This window comes from Lampetra planeri, chromosome 26 (genome assembly GCF_965212315.1).
Source record: "Lampetra planeri chromosome 26, kcLamPlan1.2.h2, whole genome shotgun sequence".
In the NCBI taxonomy this organism is placed as follows: domain Eukaryota; kingdom Metazoa; phylum Chordata; class Hyperoartia; order Petromyzontiformes; family Petromyzontidae; genus Lampetra; species Lampetra planeri.
In genome coordinates this window covers 8,308,335-8,321,903 of record NC_136132.1, presented here as the reverse complement: position 1 = coordinate 8,321,903, position 13,569 = coordinate 8,308,335, and the positions used below count along the sequence as shown (strand labels likewise).

The window sequence follows — 13,569 nt, the reverse complement described above, 5'->3', positions numbered from 1 at the left end:
ATTAAAACACAAACGTTTTACTTGCATAGTAAAGTCATTGTATTTTTTCATTTGCTATACAGCCAGATACTACGACAAATCGCTAACCTTAAACACCCAGTCGTTCATAAAAGTTGAAGGCGGTATAGAACTATAGTAATAGAGCAAGTGCAGAATCACTAAACCGGAATTGATAGCTTGAAAGCATTTAGCGCGGGGCCCTTGAAAGTGCGGAGCCCGTAGCATATGTAGCTACTTTTGCTACTAGGATAATCCGGCACTGCCTGTAATCAGTTATTGTGTAATTTACAGCACGTGCGATATAAAGGCTGTAGAATATAGAGATCAAAATAGAGATCCAATGATGAGGAGGCTCGTGGCAGCTATATGTCTGGAGCTGTCTACGGACAAATTCATGAACTGATATCCACGTTAATTGTTTTTTTACCCTTTTATCTGGCAATAAAACTGACACCTTTTTTTTACAAGGAGTCATGTTTACATTGACCACAATACTTGCGGTCGGAATGCAAACAAAAAACACAACTCTGATAATGCGCCTTTTGGCGTCATCTGATCCAACACCATGTGAGACTAGGCTCTATGAAAAGCTGTCTTGGGTGTGGACCAATCAATTTCAAGGACAGTGCATACATTATCAGAGTTGTGTTTTTTGTTTGTATTCCGAACGCAGGTATTGTGGTCAATGTAAACATGACTCCTTGTACAAAAAGGTGTCAGTTTTGTTGCCAGATAAAAGGGTAAAAAAACAATTATCGTATTTTGCTACTGGCAAAGGAGGTTCCAATGGTGATATCCACGTGTATGTGAATAATGTCGTTCATGGCATTCAATATGTCGTGACAATTTTCCATTTTTTGTCAATAAAGAGATCAGAAACATTGATCAACATAATTTGATATCACGTTGAAAACTGGCGAATCATTTGTTTCTGTCCACGTTAAGTGATGCAAAGTGTTTCTTACCATGAACACGGGAGGAGAATTCTCATCAATCCCACAGTGAAGCTCCATTTGATGCCGTTCGTATTTTTTGCAGCCGAGTTGAATATCATCGCGCCCATCATCTCCTGCTTTTTCATCATCTCCTACACCATCCTCAACTTCAGCTGCTTCCACGCCTCCTTCATCAAAACTCCCGGTGAGACGGAGTTGATGCAAATGCCAATCGATGTGGAGGGCACGCAACTCGCAGCACGACGGCTCCTGCATTCAATGTCTCTCTCGATGAGCTCTGTGGAGCCCCCCTCTCGCGGAGGGGGGCCCTTTAACCAACAGGTGGTGTGAGCAAGTGATTTCCAGGATTGCACTTTTACCTTTACCTTACGCTGTAAGATGTCCGGGTCTATTACAATTGTAGTTATTTATATCATTCATAATGCGTTGCGATCACAGGAGGGTAATTTTAATTTTAGCTCGCAGTGTTGCTGTAACTGTAATTTTAATTGATTCCAAGTTTGCCCAGGGCATGTTTGAAACGGACGTTACCCATGGCAGTGGGTTGAACCTAGGTACCCGCGATCGTAGCGCAGTGCCCCAATCACTACGCTGCTGCTCCCCAAACAAAGCCAAAGATTGCGGGCACAGTTAATCCTTTCAAAATGTTGGGGGTGAGTGCTCTTGGGGTCAAGCCGAGGCTCGTTTGTTCCGTGCGCAGGATGGCGCCCCGACTTCAAGTTCTACCACCCAGCGGTGTCCTTCATCGGTGCGGTGCTCAACGTAATCGTCATGTTCCTGCTGCTGTGGTGGGGCGCCATCATCGCCTTTGGCATGTGGATCATCCTCTACCTCTACGTCATCTACCGCAGGCCAGGTGTCAATATGCGCCAGCGTTTCCTTCACACGTTGCCTCTCGACACTTGCTACGTCAGCTTTGTATTTCCCCTCCCCCCCATTTCAATATCAGTTGCTTCAAACGGTGTCACGTTATGTGATGAAGAATCCATTCGGATCTCACATACAGCAGTGCAACTCTCTGGCCCGCACAAGTGGATACAACAGAGCTACCTCTGAGATCCCTTAAAGTAAAATCTGGTCCAAAAAATGGGGGAGGAGGATGGTAGCACTTTCTCACCTGCTCTGACATAGGAGCTGGCATTTATCCAAATTAAGTGCAGAACAACATTTTATGCGACGGGTTATTTTTTGCGCAGTCATTAGTGACTGGGCAAAAGTCATCAGCTCACTACACTTGATGAGAATTCTATTTAATCACAAGACAGCCGACGGGATTCAAAGCCAGGATCTCAGCGGTGCCAGCTCGACGCTTTAACCTCCGAGCCGCAGGGCCACCTGAGCTCGGCTTATGAAAACTTAAAAACACAGCTCAAAACTGCTCAGAGTCAAATGTGTCTCCGTAATCGAATGATCGAATGAGCATTGGGAAGCATTCGTCGACGTTCGTGAACCCCAGCCAGTGAAGCCAATTCCACATTGATACGACGAGGGCCAGTCTGTGAAGAAGTGACTGTGTCACAATTGGAATGTTGTGAATGAAAAAATATGGTTGGGAGTTCACTCAACTCATAATCTCTCCAGGGTGAATAAAATAGGTACCACTTTGTGAAAAGTCAGACTGCATCCTATGGCGAGACTCAATTGAGCAAGGAGATACCGATGGTTTGTGAATAGCACTGCATGTTAACCCAACCATGTGTCGACAGCTGGCACTTTAACTGGACGCCTCCAGATACTAACAACTTCTGTGGCCCCTCTTTGCAGATGTGAACTGGGGTTCATCGATGCAGGCCATGAGCTTCAATACTGCACTCTACACAACCCTCACTCTGGATCGGGAGCTGTACCACGTCAAGAATTACAGGTGACAACACACCAAGGGAATTTCTGTGTCTCGCGCCTTCATAGTCATACCGGCTACCTTAAACAATTCCAGTACTGAGGAATCATCATAGCCATTGATTTCGCTGGTCTGTGTGAAGGGTCGCCTTCATCCACCTCAACTCCAGGACTGTGGTTTCGGCCCTTCTAATCTCCTGTAGAGGCCTCCTGCGTGTTGGCCGCGAGTCACGCCACAAATCTGCACAGAGCACCAAGGCCCCCTAAATGCCTCCCCCATTAAATTCCCCAGCCGGCTGTGCTGGTGATGGTCAACAGATTCTCGAGGTCGAAGTCTGCCCCCTCTGCTCTCAAATGAATGCTCAGCAGTGCTCAGCAGCATCGGTGGTCCCTAGCCAGAACTGGAAATTCCTCATTCCTACGGTAGAATTATTATCTCGGGGAGGACAACCTCTGTTGATTCTTGCTGTTGTTGCTGTTGTTGACCAACCTCAGAAAGAAGAGAGGCTGAGACAGCGAGTTACTGCCGGTGGTTCTTTATTCATCTACGGCTAGAATTCACTTTGTGCGCACGAGCGCCTGACGATCCCTGTGACCCGACCACTCCTGCAGGCCCAACTGCCTGGTGCTCACGGGGCCTCCAAACCTGCGGCCGGCGCTGGTCGACTTCGTGGGCACCTTCACCAAGGACATCGGCCTCATGGTCTGCGGCAACGTCCTCGTGGTAAGCAAGGACGCTTCATTTTTCCTGGTCTCCTGCATCACGCAGTGAAAATTACCCAGTTGTGTGTTGCACACTCGAAATGAAGGACGTGGGCAGGTGCTCCAAATCGAGGGCAAGCACATTTATTTATTGTGGTTAATATTAATCTTGGGAAGAACAGCACCGTCACTCTGTAAAATGCAGCAACGCGTGTGTTACAACCAGCCTTGCTCCCGAGCCGCCATTAACCATGTCACTGGTTTACACGTACGGTTATTCATTAAGCCTTTCTCTTAAACCCAATTCTACTACTGATAAACCATCTTTGTCTTTGACAATCACATTTGCACATCACTATTCGACTATTACTTTAATCCTAAGCTGTATGTCTATCTATACCATCCACTTATATCGGTATCTTACACCCATTATATGTACTGTATGTGTACAGTATACATACTGTATATCACCATTGTACAGCTTACTACTTTACATGTGTTCTATTCTGAATAGCATTGCAAGTAGTCATATTCTGGGTACATGGGCATGGTTATAGACTAAACAGTATTAGAGTTAGAGAATTACAATGACAGTAACTAATTACAGTGCGTCATCTCTTTACAATGCACAGTGCTAAAACGCCTCTAATTGCATATATCACAAACGAACAATTCAAAGCAAAGGCTTAAAGTCTAGAACAAGTCTAGAACATTTATATAACGATCAAAAACAACCTTTGGGTCCTTTACCTGTAAAATGCAACAACACGTGTGTTACACGCAGCCTTGCTCCCGAGCCGCCATTAACCATGTGACTGGTATATCCGCGCGGTCATTCAATAACCCTGCCAGCCACCTACAGGCCCGACTCAGTCATCACATGCTGCTGTACACACATGCATTGATGCACTGCACAGCACAATCAGGACTTTCACAGAACCACACTTTACTCCCTTGCTGCACAAGGACATACTTAAAAGAGTGATCCATTCCTAATGTGCCACATGTGCCATCCGTGGAACCACTGATATCCTGAGTTAGAATCTAGGGAGCCTGGCCACTGACTACTATATGTTTAGTTTGTTGTCCTTCCCCGCACCTCCGATTGCTGCATGGTTGGCGACGTAGGGTGCAAAAGTAGTTCAACATACATATATACCACAAATATGCAATCTACACAAATTTACAATGAGGCCATGCAATGTACGGGTTTATATATAATATTATGTACAAGCCATTACCCATTTACAATACATTATTAAAGTCATAATCATCATAGTGTAACTTGCAACACTGCAATTAGCAAACAATGAAACGACGAATATTACAACAAACTCTATTAAGGCCTCTGAATCTCGTTATGCGCAGGCGGTTCAGCGCTAATTTTATTAGAGAGGCGTAGTGCCGCCCTTTTAAAGACATTGTACTCACCGCAAAAAACCATAGCCACACGACCACCACACTCTACGATAGCTGGCGCCAAACTGTGAAAGACGCCGTTCCGCATGGCCTTTTACTTCCGATTCCGTTCCGATGACGGACGCGTACGTCAAAACTGATTACGTACGGCGTACTGCATCAGCACGAGAAAGGGTTAAATAGGTGTCGATGCGTGTGCTAGCCCGCGCCCTGACCCTGGCCTCACGCCGGCCTTGCACCTGCGTCTCCCCTCATCGCAGGGTCCCAAGGGGGCGAAGGTGAAGGAGCTGCTGGAGAACAACCACAACGAGTGGCTGCACAGGCGCAAGGTGAACGCCTTCTACACGGGGTTCGTCGCCACCAACATGCAGGACGGAGCCTTCGGCCTGCTGCAGGTCTGACGCAAGCGAGCGCTCCGCACGGCCCGCGTGGCCAACACACATCGGCTTCGGTCAGTGATTATGGCCAGGGTTGGGGGGGGGGGAAAGCCTCTGTGGTGCATGTTAGCATCCCTCTCGTTATGGAATAGCCATCCCCCTGTTTCTGCTGTGCACTCGGGCCGTTCGGTGTCACTGGCACATCAGGCAATCCAGTGCCCGTCAGTGACACCGATGACGATTTGTTTTTAAATCGAACTGCCCTCCTTTACGCCGGGGCGTCTCGTAGCGCTTAACACGTTGACAAACAACTTTCGTCTCGTCTCATCTCCTCAACACGTTTTTGAAAGGACCCCACCACCCCCCCCCACACTCCAGGGGCAGTTGTCCCTGTGCAGCACAGGGTGACTCAGCACCTCACCTGCCATGTGGGCATTACTCTGGCATCAGGTGGGGGCGATGATTGCTGCTGTGTGTTGCAATCCCATGTTCATATGCGGAAGGAAACCGCTCACGAGTGACGGCTGCCGTTGTTTTGCCCCACAGAGCACCGGCATTGGGAAGCTGCGCCCCAATATCCTCATCGTGGGCTTCAAGAACATGTGGCAGGAGGAGGAGCCCATTAACATGCACCACTACATCCAAATCATCCAGTGAGTGCTGCTCATTCGCGCTGCCCTTGGGAAATTAGGAAATGCGCCACAGTGTGCCTGCCTGCGGTCGCCAAAAAGTCAAGTCAGGCACTGCTGCCAATATGTGGAGACACCTGCCTGGCCCAAGTACACGTACCATATGCAGTACTACAATGGATGGCCCATGGCTATCACGGATGGGAAATCCCAAAAGGAAATTATTTTGTTTAATTGGTCATCATTACTTAACTTGCCAAGGTGCTGTAGTCCTTGTTGGTGAACACCGATCCGGCTCTGCTCACCGGTTCTTCCAGCTGCTGCTGCTGCTGACGCGGCGACGCCGTGATTGCACCTTCGTGTTTCCACAGCGACGTGTTCGACTTGAACATGTCCCTGGGCATCCTGCGAGTCAAGGAGGGCATCGACATCACCAGCATGCCCGAGACTCACGGTAAGCGACCACGGCACAAACCCGAAGAGCCGTGGAGTAAGAAAGGGGGGGTGATGCGTGTTCTTGTTCTCTCAATTTGCACCGACCACCGGATAATGCTGATACGGGATACACTTTTGTGCTGGGCCACGTAATGATCTGGGCAAATTGGCGCTGTAAGACCGTCCACCACCCGACGTAGCTAAAACGAATGAATTTGTCACGTGGTGTACGAGCGTTTAATGCCCCAATCGTTATTGGTTCAGCCTCTTCCGTGAGTTGCGGCACAATTCTCACAGCCAAATTTGGCGATGAGATACGCGACGTCTTTTAACTTCGGTTTCTCAAAAAGCTCCCAGCACGTGGAATGAAACGTCGGACATCATGCCAAACAATGCGTGGCACAAACCGAGAATGCATCAGATGGCTAAATTGATCGGTGTTTATTTCTTTGCACATTTGCTCACCGTATAACAATCCAGTTTCCTTAAGAGCTGTTTTTAGACAACGTGGCTTATCATCCTTGTGTAGACTGTATACCAAGGTCATTTTAAGCTATACAATATTTCGCAATGCATTTGAGGTTCTCGAACACATTGAAGCAATTTATGTCCACATTTACACATCGCAATCGGACAGTCACGTTGAGATGTGCAAGTCATCGTTGATTAATTTTTAAATATGGGAAATATTCCATCTAAAGTTCGAGATAAATATTCAGAGGTACAGCAATACGATAATGAACTCTCCTCTCTCTTTAGCAATGAGAAAGCAATATCTAAAAATTAATCAACCAAATGAGGCATTGGAGGCCTTTGGCCAGTAAAATAGGCCAGAGTACCTTTCAGAGGGGCCCTCTAGAGCTCCCTAAGGTGGAAGCCCTTCCACCAGCAGTCGCGCGAGTAAGCAATTGCAGGGCTGCACCTTGACCCTTCCGCGCATAATTTTTTCGACTAGTTGTGCAATTAGGATCATTTGCATATTTAAGTCAAAGGGCAGTGCCCATTCTGCTCTAATTAGCATTGGGGGCAGCACTCAACTCCCTTGGTGACCCAGAGCCAGTGATGTAAATTCCACAATCATATGCTAGGGACCAGTTGATCCCATTCAATGACCTCTAATTGATTCTCCTCCAAATGGTGCTTGTTTATATTTATTTCAGACTGATGATGGGCTGAGTAGGCCCTGGCGGGGATTTGAATTCTTAACCTGGGGTCAATCGCTTATTTCAGGAATGGTGCATTGCTGATTAAAAAAATCTTGAGTTTCTGCTGAATGATTTTCATGGCGTTGCTTGAGCAATCCATCTCTTGGGAGCAATGATTCTGGCTTTTGTAACCTCTGTGCGTCTCGTCTGCTTATGGTTTTAGCTTTAGAGCGACTTCAGGCTCAAATTTGTGATGCGTTTCACTTAAAACTATGCCAAGCATTGTTAGGAGAAACTTAAAAAATTCTGACCAACATCCAGGAAGTCGAATTCTCCCAGATCATTATGTGGCCTAACCAAAACACCACTTATGAATCATATCATCAGCTGAAAAACCCTACGCGCTAGGGTAACTAGACCATCCTGCACTTGCCTGGACAGTTTGCTTGTGAGGAACGTGACAAATGTTTCGATGCATCTGCGAAGGTTTTAGCGGTGGTGCCCCGATGTTTGTTAGGGTTGTATACCACGCGGTGTCGATGTCCGTGGTTTCGAGATTAAACCGCGTGTCGTTCGTGTGTACGCTCGAGGTTTCGCTCCGCGTGCTGGGAGCTTCGGACCTGGAAACGCATCGGATGGCTCGGCCGTAGAGACAATGTCGGGCACCGCTTCTTCCAGAAAGCACACAATAGTGGGGGCATTCTCTAGTGTATGTTTCAGTTAGTGCGCATTCATGAATGGGGTCAACGCGACCCGAGACCAGGTTGGAACGTCACTCGTCACTGATGTTAGCCACGGCTGACGGAACTCTTATTTTAAGTCCTGGTGACTCACAGGAGCCAATAGTTATCGCACATTCCCGCGAGACACCAGGACTTAGACAAGCGGTAGCAACACCTCGGCTGGATGCGCACTGCCCGAGGATGCCTCCAGCGTGAGAGGAGGCGAGACGCCGTGAAGGAGCTCGCAGCAGAGCTCGCCACAGCTATCCCCAAAGAGCAGCCTGTTATTAGAGCATTCATCACATTCCAGTGAGTCAATCGACAGGCCCCGTGTGGTGGGGTGAAGCGTGGGTGACCTCCACCTCTTCCGAGATACGTATAGCCGGCGTGGAAGAGTAGGCCAAAAATACTTTATTCTGCAGAAGTGCTCTCTAGTGCTTCTACCAGAGGTGGGACAAAGTCATTGTTATGCAAGTCCAAGTCGAGTCGCAAGTCATCAAATTCATGACTCGAGTCTGACTCGAGTCCAAGTCACATGACTCGAGTCCACACCTCTGGCTTCTACTATTGGGAAAGATGGGGGAGGAGGGGGGGGTCTTCAGCTGCCAGGAGCGTGATTGCAGGGCTGCACCTGTGCCTTTACCCTGTGTTAACGACGTCGCTGTTTTGTTCTGCTCATCCAGTTAACATGGCTTTCCAGTTTGACGCGAATAGCAAGTCCTCTCGCAAAGTGGCCGGCCTTGTAGCAACGTCAGCGTAAGGATCCGCAGCAAATGCACACAAAATACTCGACTTTTGCACCTTCCCGGCGCCAGATTGCATTCGCGCCACGAAGCGTCGGATACGTCTGTTAAAAACATTTCTTCCGCGTTCTCCCTGCAGTCTGAAGAGAGTTTCCCCGAACACGGCGCAAGGTATAGACGCTGCCGCTCTCCCCTTTTTGCTGTGGCACCTTCTTCTGCCTCCCCCCCCCCCCCTTGTACCGCGGTGAACACTGAAACTGAAAAGTGGAAGCAACACACGAAAAAAGGCCACTGGAAAACAAACAAAAAACGGAGGTGGCGCGAGCACTGTCGAGCTTGCTAGCAAGTCGGGTTACGGGATGGCTAACGCTCGTGGCCAGACGGCCCATGTGGTTAATGCTGACGGTCCCACCTGATGACGGAGACTTGTGTTGCCTCCGAAACGTCGTGATTTATTATTTTATTTCTATTATTATTTCTACTATTTATTATTATTTATTTTATTTTTTACCTACGTGACTTTACCGAAAAAACCTAAGAGTATGAATCCTTGCAGTCACGAAAGCTTCAAATCTAGAATTAATGCTGAACACCTGATAATGTTATGGTTATATAAACGGAGTGGTAGCTCCTGCAATCTCTCATTTACTTGATACAGCTGTCGTGCCTGTGACGGTTCCACCTGAAGACGGAAGCTTGTGTTGCCTCCGAAAACGTCGTGATCTTTATTTTATTTTACTTTTATTAATTTTAATGTTTTACCTACGTGACTTTACCGACAAAACCTAAGAATAGTTATGGTTAGGGTTGAGGCTACGGGCCGGGATAGCGTCCGATTGGCCATGGCGCGTGTCTCGGTCATCGCTTGCCCCTCCTTCCCAACACAACGCGTGGCATTTTTTCAGATGTTGGCTGCTTTTTTGTTTCTGGTGTTCACGGTGACATTCTTAACTCAATCACGATCGTCAGTGGTGATTTTGCCACAGCTGACCATGGTTCCCTAACATTTAACATGTGTAGGTTTAAACAAATAACGGCTTCACATTAACAGCAAATGTCCAGTATATTACAGCACTGCAACACTGCAGTATGGTATTTCAACTGGTGGCACTGTTGGCATATGGCTTAAATTAGCCCATCATCCTTACAGGAGTTTTTAAAATAAGTACAGCTTTGTGGGAAATCACCATTGGTTGTCTTGTGTAGACAATGGATATTGCCATAGCAATGTAAAATTTCCACTTCCAGCTCAGGGCTGTAAATGATAATGAGCTATGCCTGCCACTTTTTACGAACACGGGGAAAGCCTTTGACAGAATATACCATGGTGATCTGTGCCAAAAACATCATTCGCAAACCTACCGGGCTTCATCCTTGTCTGGGAAGCAGCCCCTTTGAGCACAGCTTTTGTGCACGCGCGGCAACCATAAATCTTTGTGCTCCTATCCACAACCCGGTGAAGAGAGCCTCTTCCTGAGATGTAAATCGGGTCAGCGGTGTTTCACGCACTAACCTAACGTATCGTGATCGGCGGTCTTAAAATGAAATCAAATGAAAGGCAATGAGATAATTTAACTGCCATTGGGGCGAATGACATTGCAGGTGAATGGCAGAGCGAACGCTCGCTTCCCAAGGCTGTATCTGTGGACCCTGTAGCCCAGTGCCGGATTAAGCTAGTGCGGGGCCTGTAGCATATGTTATAAAGGGGTCCTAAATAAAAACAAAACCCACATAAATATGAAAACACAAATTTTTTACTTGCACAGTAAAGTAATTGTATTTTTTCATTTACTATACAGCCAGATACTACGATAAATCGCTAACCTTAAACACCCAGTCGTTCAGAAAACTTGAAGGCGGTATAGTACTATAGTAATAGAGCAAGTACAGAATTACTAAACCGGAATTGATAGCTTGAAAGCATTTAGCGCGGGGCCCTTCAAAGTGCGAGGCCCGCAGATACATATGTAGTAGCTACTTTTGCTACTGGGATAATCCAGCACTGCTCTAGCCGGGTCAAGACAAAACAACGAGAGTCCAATTTCGCGCAGAAATTCACCGCGGATCCAGAGACTTTGCGCTTTGAACGGAAACCACGTTAGGTGGGACACGCACTGCAGGGGGGGGGGGGACGATTCACGAGTGACTTGGCCCCAACGCCATCGAACGACCCGCAGCCACGGGGCGCGACGCACGCGAGCACCTTGCAACGTGCTGCGCGCTGCGATCGATTATCACGAACGTGATACGCTCTGGAAATGTTCTTCATGTTTATTGAAATATAATAACACTGGTCAACACACTTTGTCTGGCATAAGGTATTCCAAAGGGTTAAATGTAATTTTGGGGTGCTGATTCCAAATCTGGCATCAGTTTTTGTCTATCACATCAGGTTTTTGAGATATCAAATATTGCATTTTCAATAAAAACGGCAGAAGAAAAATATTAAATAAATGTGGATATCTACATACAATGATATTATAAACACACTATCCTAAAATACAGCACCATGTTTTAACACTAAAGCAGTCACTGACTCGCAACAACTTGCAATCAACTTTAAATAAGTGACAGAGTTAATTTCGGGTAAAATCAATGAAAATGGGGTATGCCGATAGCATAAAAATGAGATGTGATAGAGCAAATCTGAGATCAGATTTGGAATCGGCACCCTGAAATTAGTCTAAAACAGCTGCAAAAGTCCAGGCCGGAAAAAAATGTTTTTTTTTGTTGACCAGTGTAATCACGAACGTGATACGCTCGTCGAATCATGCGTGGGAGAATCACCGACCCGCACTGACCAGTGTGGCAAATTTACGGTAAAATAAATCTCCGTGACCTCCACGGCGTGGTGGGGGGAGGGACCTCCTTTCATTGGTGGATTGAGATTGGCTGGAATTGATTGATTAATTTCATTTTACTAAGCGTTTATACAGTTATATAACGTATCCATTCACACACCTGTGGATTCTACATGTATTCTAACAGAAGCATAATGGAATGTTTAATCAAATCGTGACCCCAAAATAATAACGAATCCTCAAATCGTGGGGAAGGGTTCGTCGTTACCCCTCTAGTGCCGTGTAACTGGTCGGTGCATTGGGGAGATGGTCGGCACACAGGGGGGGGAGGGAATGTAAGTGGGGTGAGCCGTGCGGTTGCGGCGTCAACTCATTGCTCCTGTGTCCCGGTGCTCGCAGAAGGCACCGTCCAGGAGGGGATGCCACAGATCAGCACCGTCTTCCAGTTCAGCCAGGGCAAGAGGACCATCGACATCTACTGGCTCTTTGACGACGGAGGTTCGTCCCACCGGGATTGCTCTGGGTGCCCTCTTAGTTTATGGGCCCATTGCAGGCAATGAACCCCCACCGGTACCACCTGAGATGGCCAAATCGTCGTCGCTGTATTTAAATGCCTCGACAATGTTATCATCAAAAAATAAGTACAACTCTGTAGTAAGCCACCAGGCATTTGTCTATTGGAGAACATCGTTTCAAAAATATGAGTATGTGCGGTGGTTAACGCGATCCACAAACCCGGCGATCTAAGTTTCATTCTTGGCCATGGTTAACGTCAGCGGTGAGTGATATCTAAACCAATCCAGGCCCCGTCCCCCGCCACCAACCCCACCATGACTGATAATGATGGGAGGGAGGCCTTCATCCAACAGTGGGTTGACCAAGAGCTGCAGATGACGACTTTTGTCGTGATGAGTAAGTGTCCCGCTGCGTAGCTCCCTGCTGTCACGTTGGCTATGGAGTAATCCGCCTGGGCAATTGTGTTTTCTCCAGGCCTCACGCTGCTGCTGCCGTACCTGCTGTCCAAGAAGAAGCGCTGGAGACACTGCAAGATCCGCGTCTTCATGGGAGGGAAGCTGGACCGCCTGGAGGAGGACAAGCAAAAGTAAGGCTTGCGCCAAACGCACGTTTACTTGCGTGCAGCGAACGCGGGCGGATCCTGCAGCGAAATGACAGAGGGACTGAATTTGGGCCAGAGCTGCTTTAATTTGTGGGGGGGAAAAAACCTGGATTCGACTATCAACAAAATTATGACCGCAGTTGGATTCCCCGTCGTGTGCCTCTGCGCCGTGGCCAAACGTGAGGAGTGCACGCGGAGAGAGCGAGCGGTGGAGACCGCTCCTTGCCGATCGTGCCGCGTGAGCGAGGAAAGTGACTCGCGGCGTGAGCGAGTGAAGTAACCGGCGGAGTCAGCGAGTGTAGTAACCACTGGTGTGCGCCACCTCTCCGTGTCCCCAGCATGACGCGGCTCATCACCCGATTCCGCCTGGACGTGGACGACGTCATCATCCTGACGGACGTCAACAAGAAGCCGCGCACGGAGAAGTGAGGACGCGTCGCCGACACCGAACTAGCGCTGCTCTCCTACTTCAGTCATGTCCAGTTTGACTGTCCAGTTTGAGTGTCCAGATTGAGTGTCCACCTTGAGTGTCCATCTTGAGTGTCCACCTTGATTGTCCACCTTGATTGTCCACCTTGAGTGTCCAGCTTGAGTGTCCAGTTTGAGTGTCCACCTTGAGTGTCCATCTTGAGTGTCCAGCTTGAGTGTCCACTTTGAGTGTCCATCTTGAGTGTCCAGTTTGAG

General features: G+C 47.9%; 1 protein-coding gene across 4 annotated transcripts in view; it reads left to right on the top strand.

The window, feature by feature from the left end:
- LOC144727651 (solute carrier family 12 member 3-like) overlaps positions 1-13,569 on the top strand; it is a 33,624-nt gene that overhangs the window by 14,659 nt on the left and 5,396 nt on the right. The window contains exons 13-24 of one of the 4 annotated variants that reach the window (XM_078606624.1): positions 1,039-1,140; positions 1,657-1,812; positions 2,721-2,820; positions 3,408-3,519; positions 5,177-5,311; positions 5,840-5,946; positions 6,294-6,376; positions 8,908-8,980; positions 9,107-9,138; positions 12,168-12,266; positions 12,759-12,870; positions 13,224-13,310. In XM_078606624.1, coding sequence (XP_078462750.1) covers positions 1,039-1,140; positions 1,657-1,812; positions 2,721-2,820; positions 3,408-3,519; positions 5,177-5,311; positions 5,840-5,946; positions 6,294-6,376; positions 8,908-8,980; positions 9,107-9,138; positions 12,168-12,266; positions 12,759-12,870; positions 13,224-13,310 — 1,198 coding nt within the window. The remainder of the gene's footprint in view (positions 1-1,038; positions 1,141-1,656; positions 1,813-2,720; positions 2,821-3,407; positions 3,520-5,176; positions 5,312-5,839; positions 5,947-6,293; positions 6,377-8,907; positions 8,981-9,106; positions 9,139-12,167; positions 12,267-12,758; positions 12,871-13,223; positions 13,311-13,569) is intronic. The other 3 variants (XM_078606625.1, XM_078606628.1, XM_078606627.1) reach the window with 3 other exon arrangements.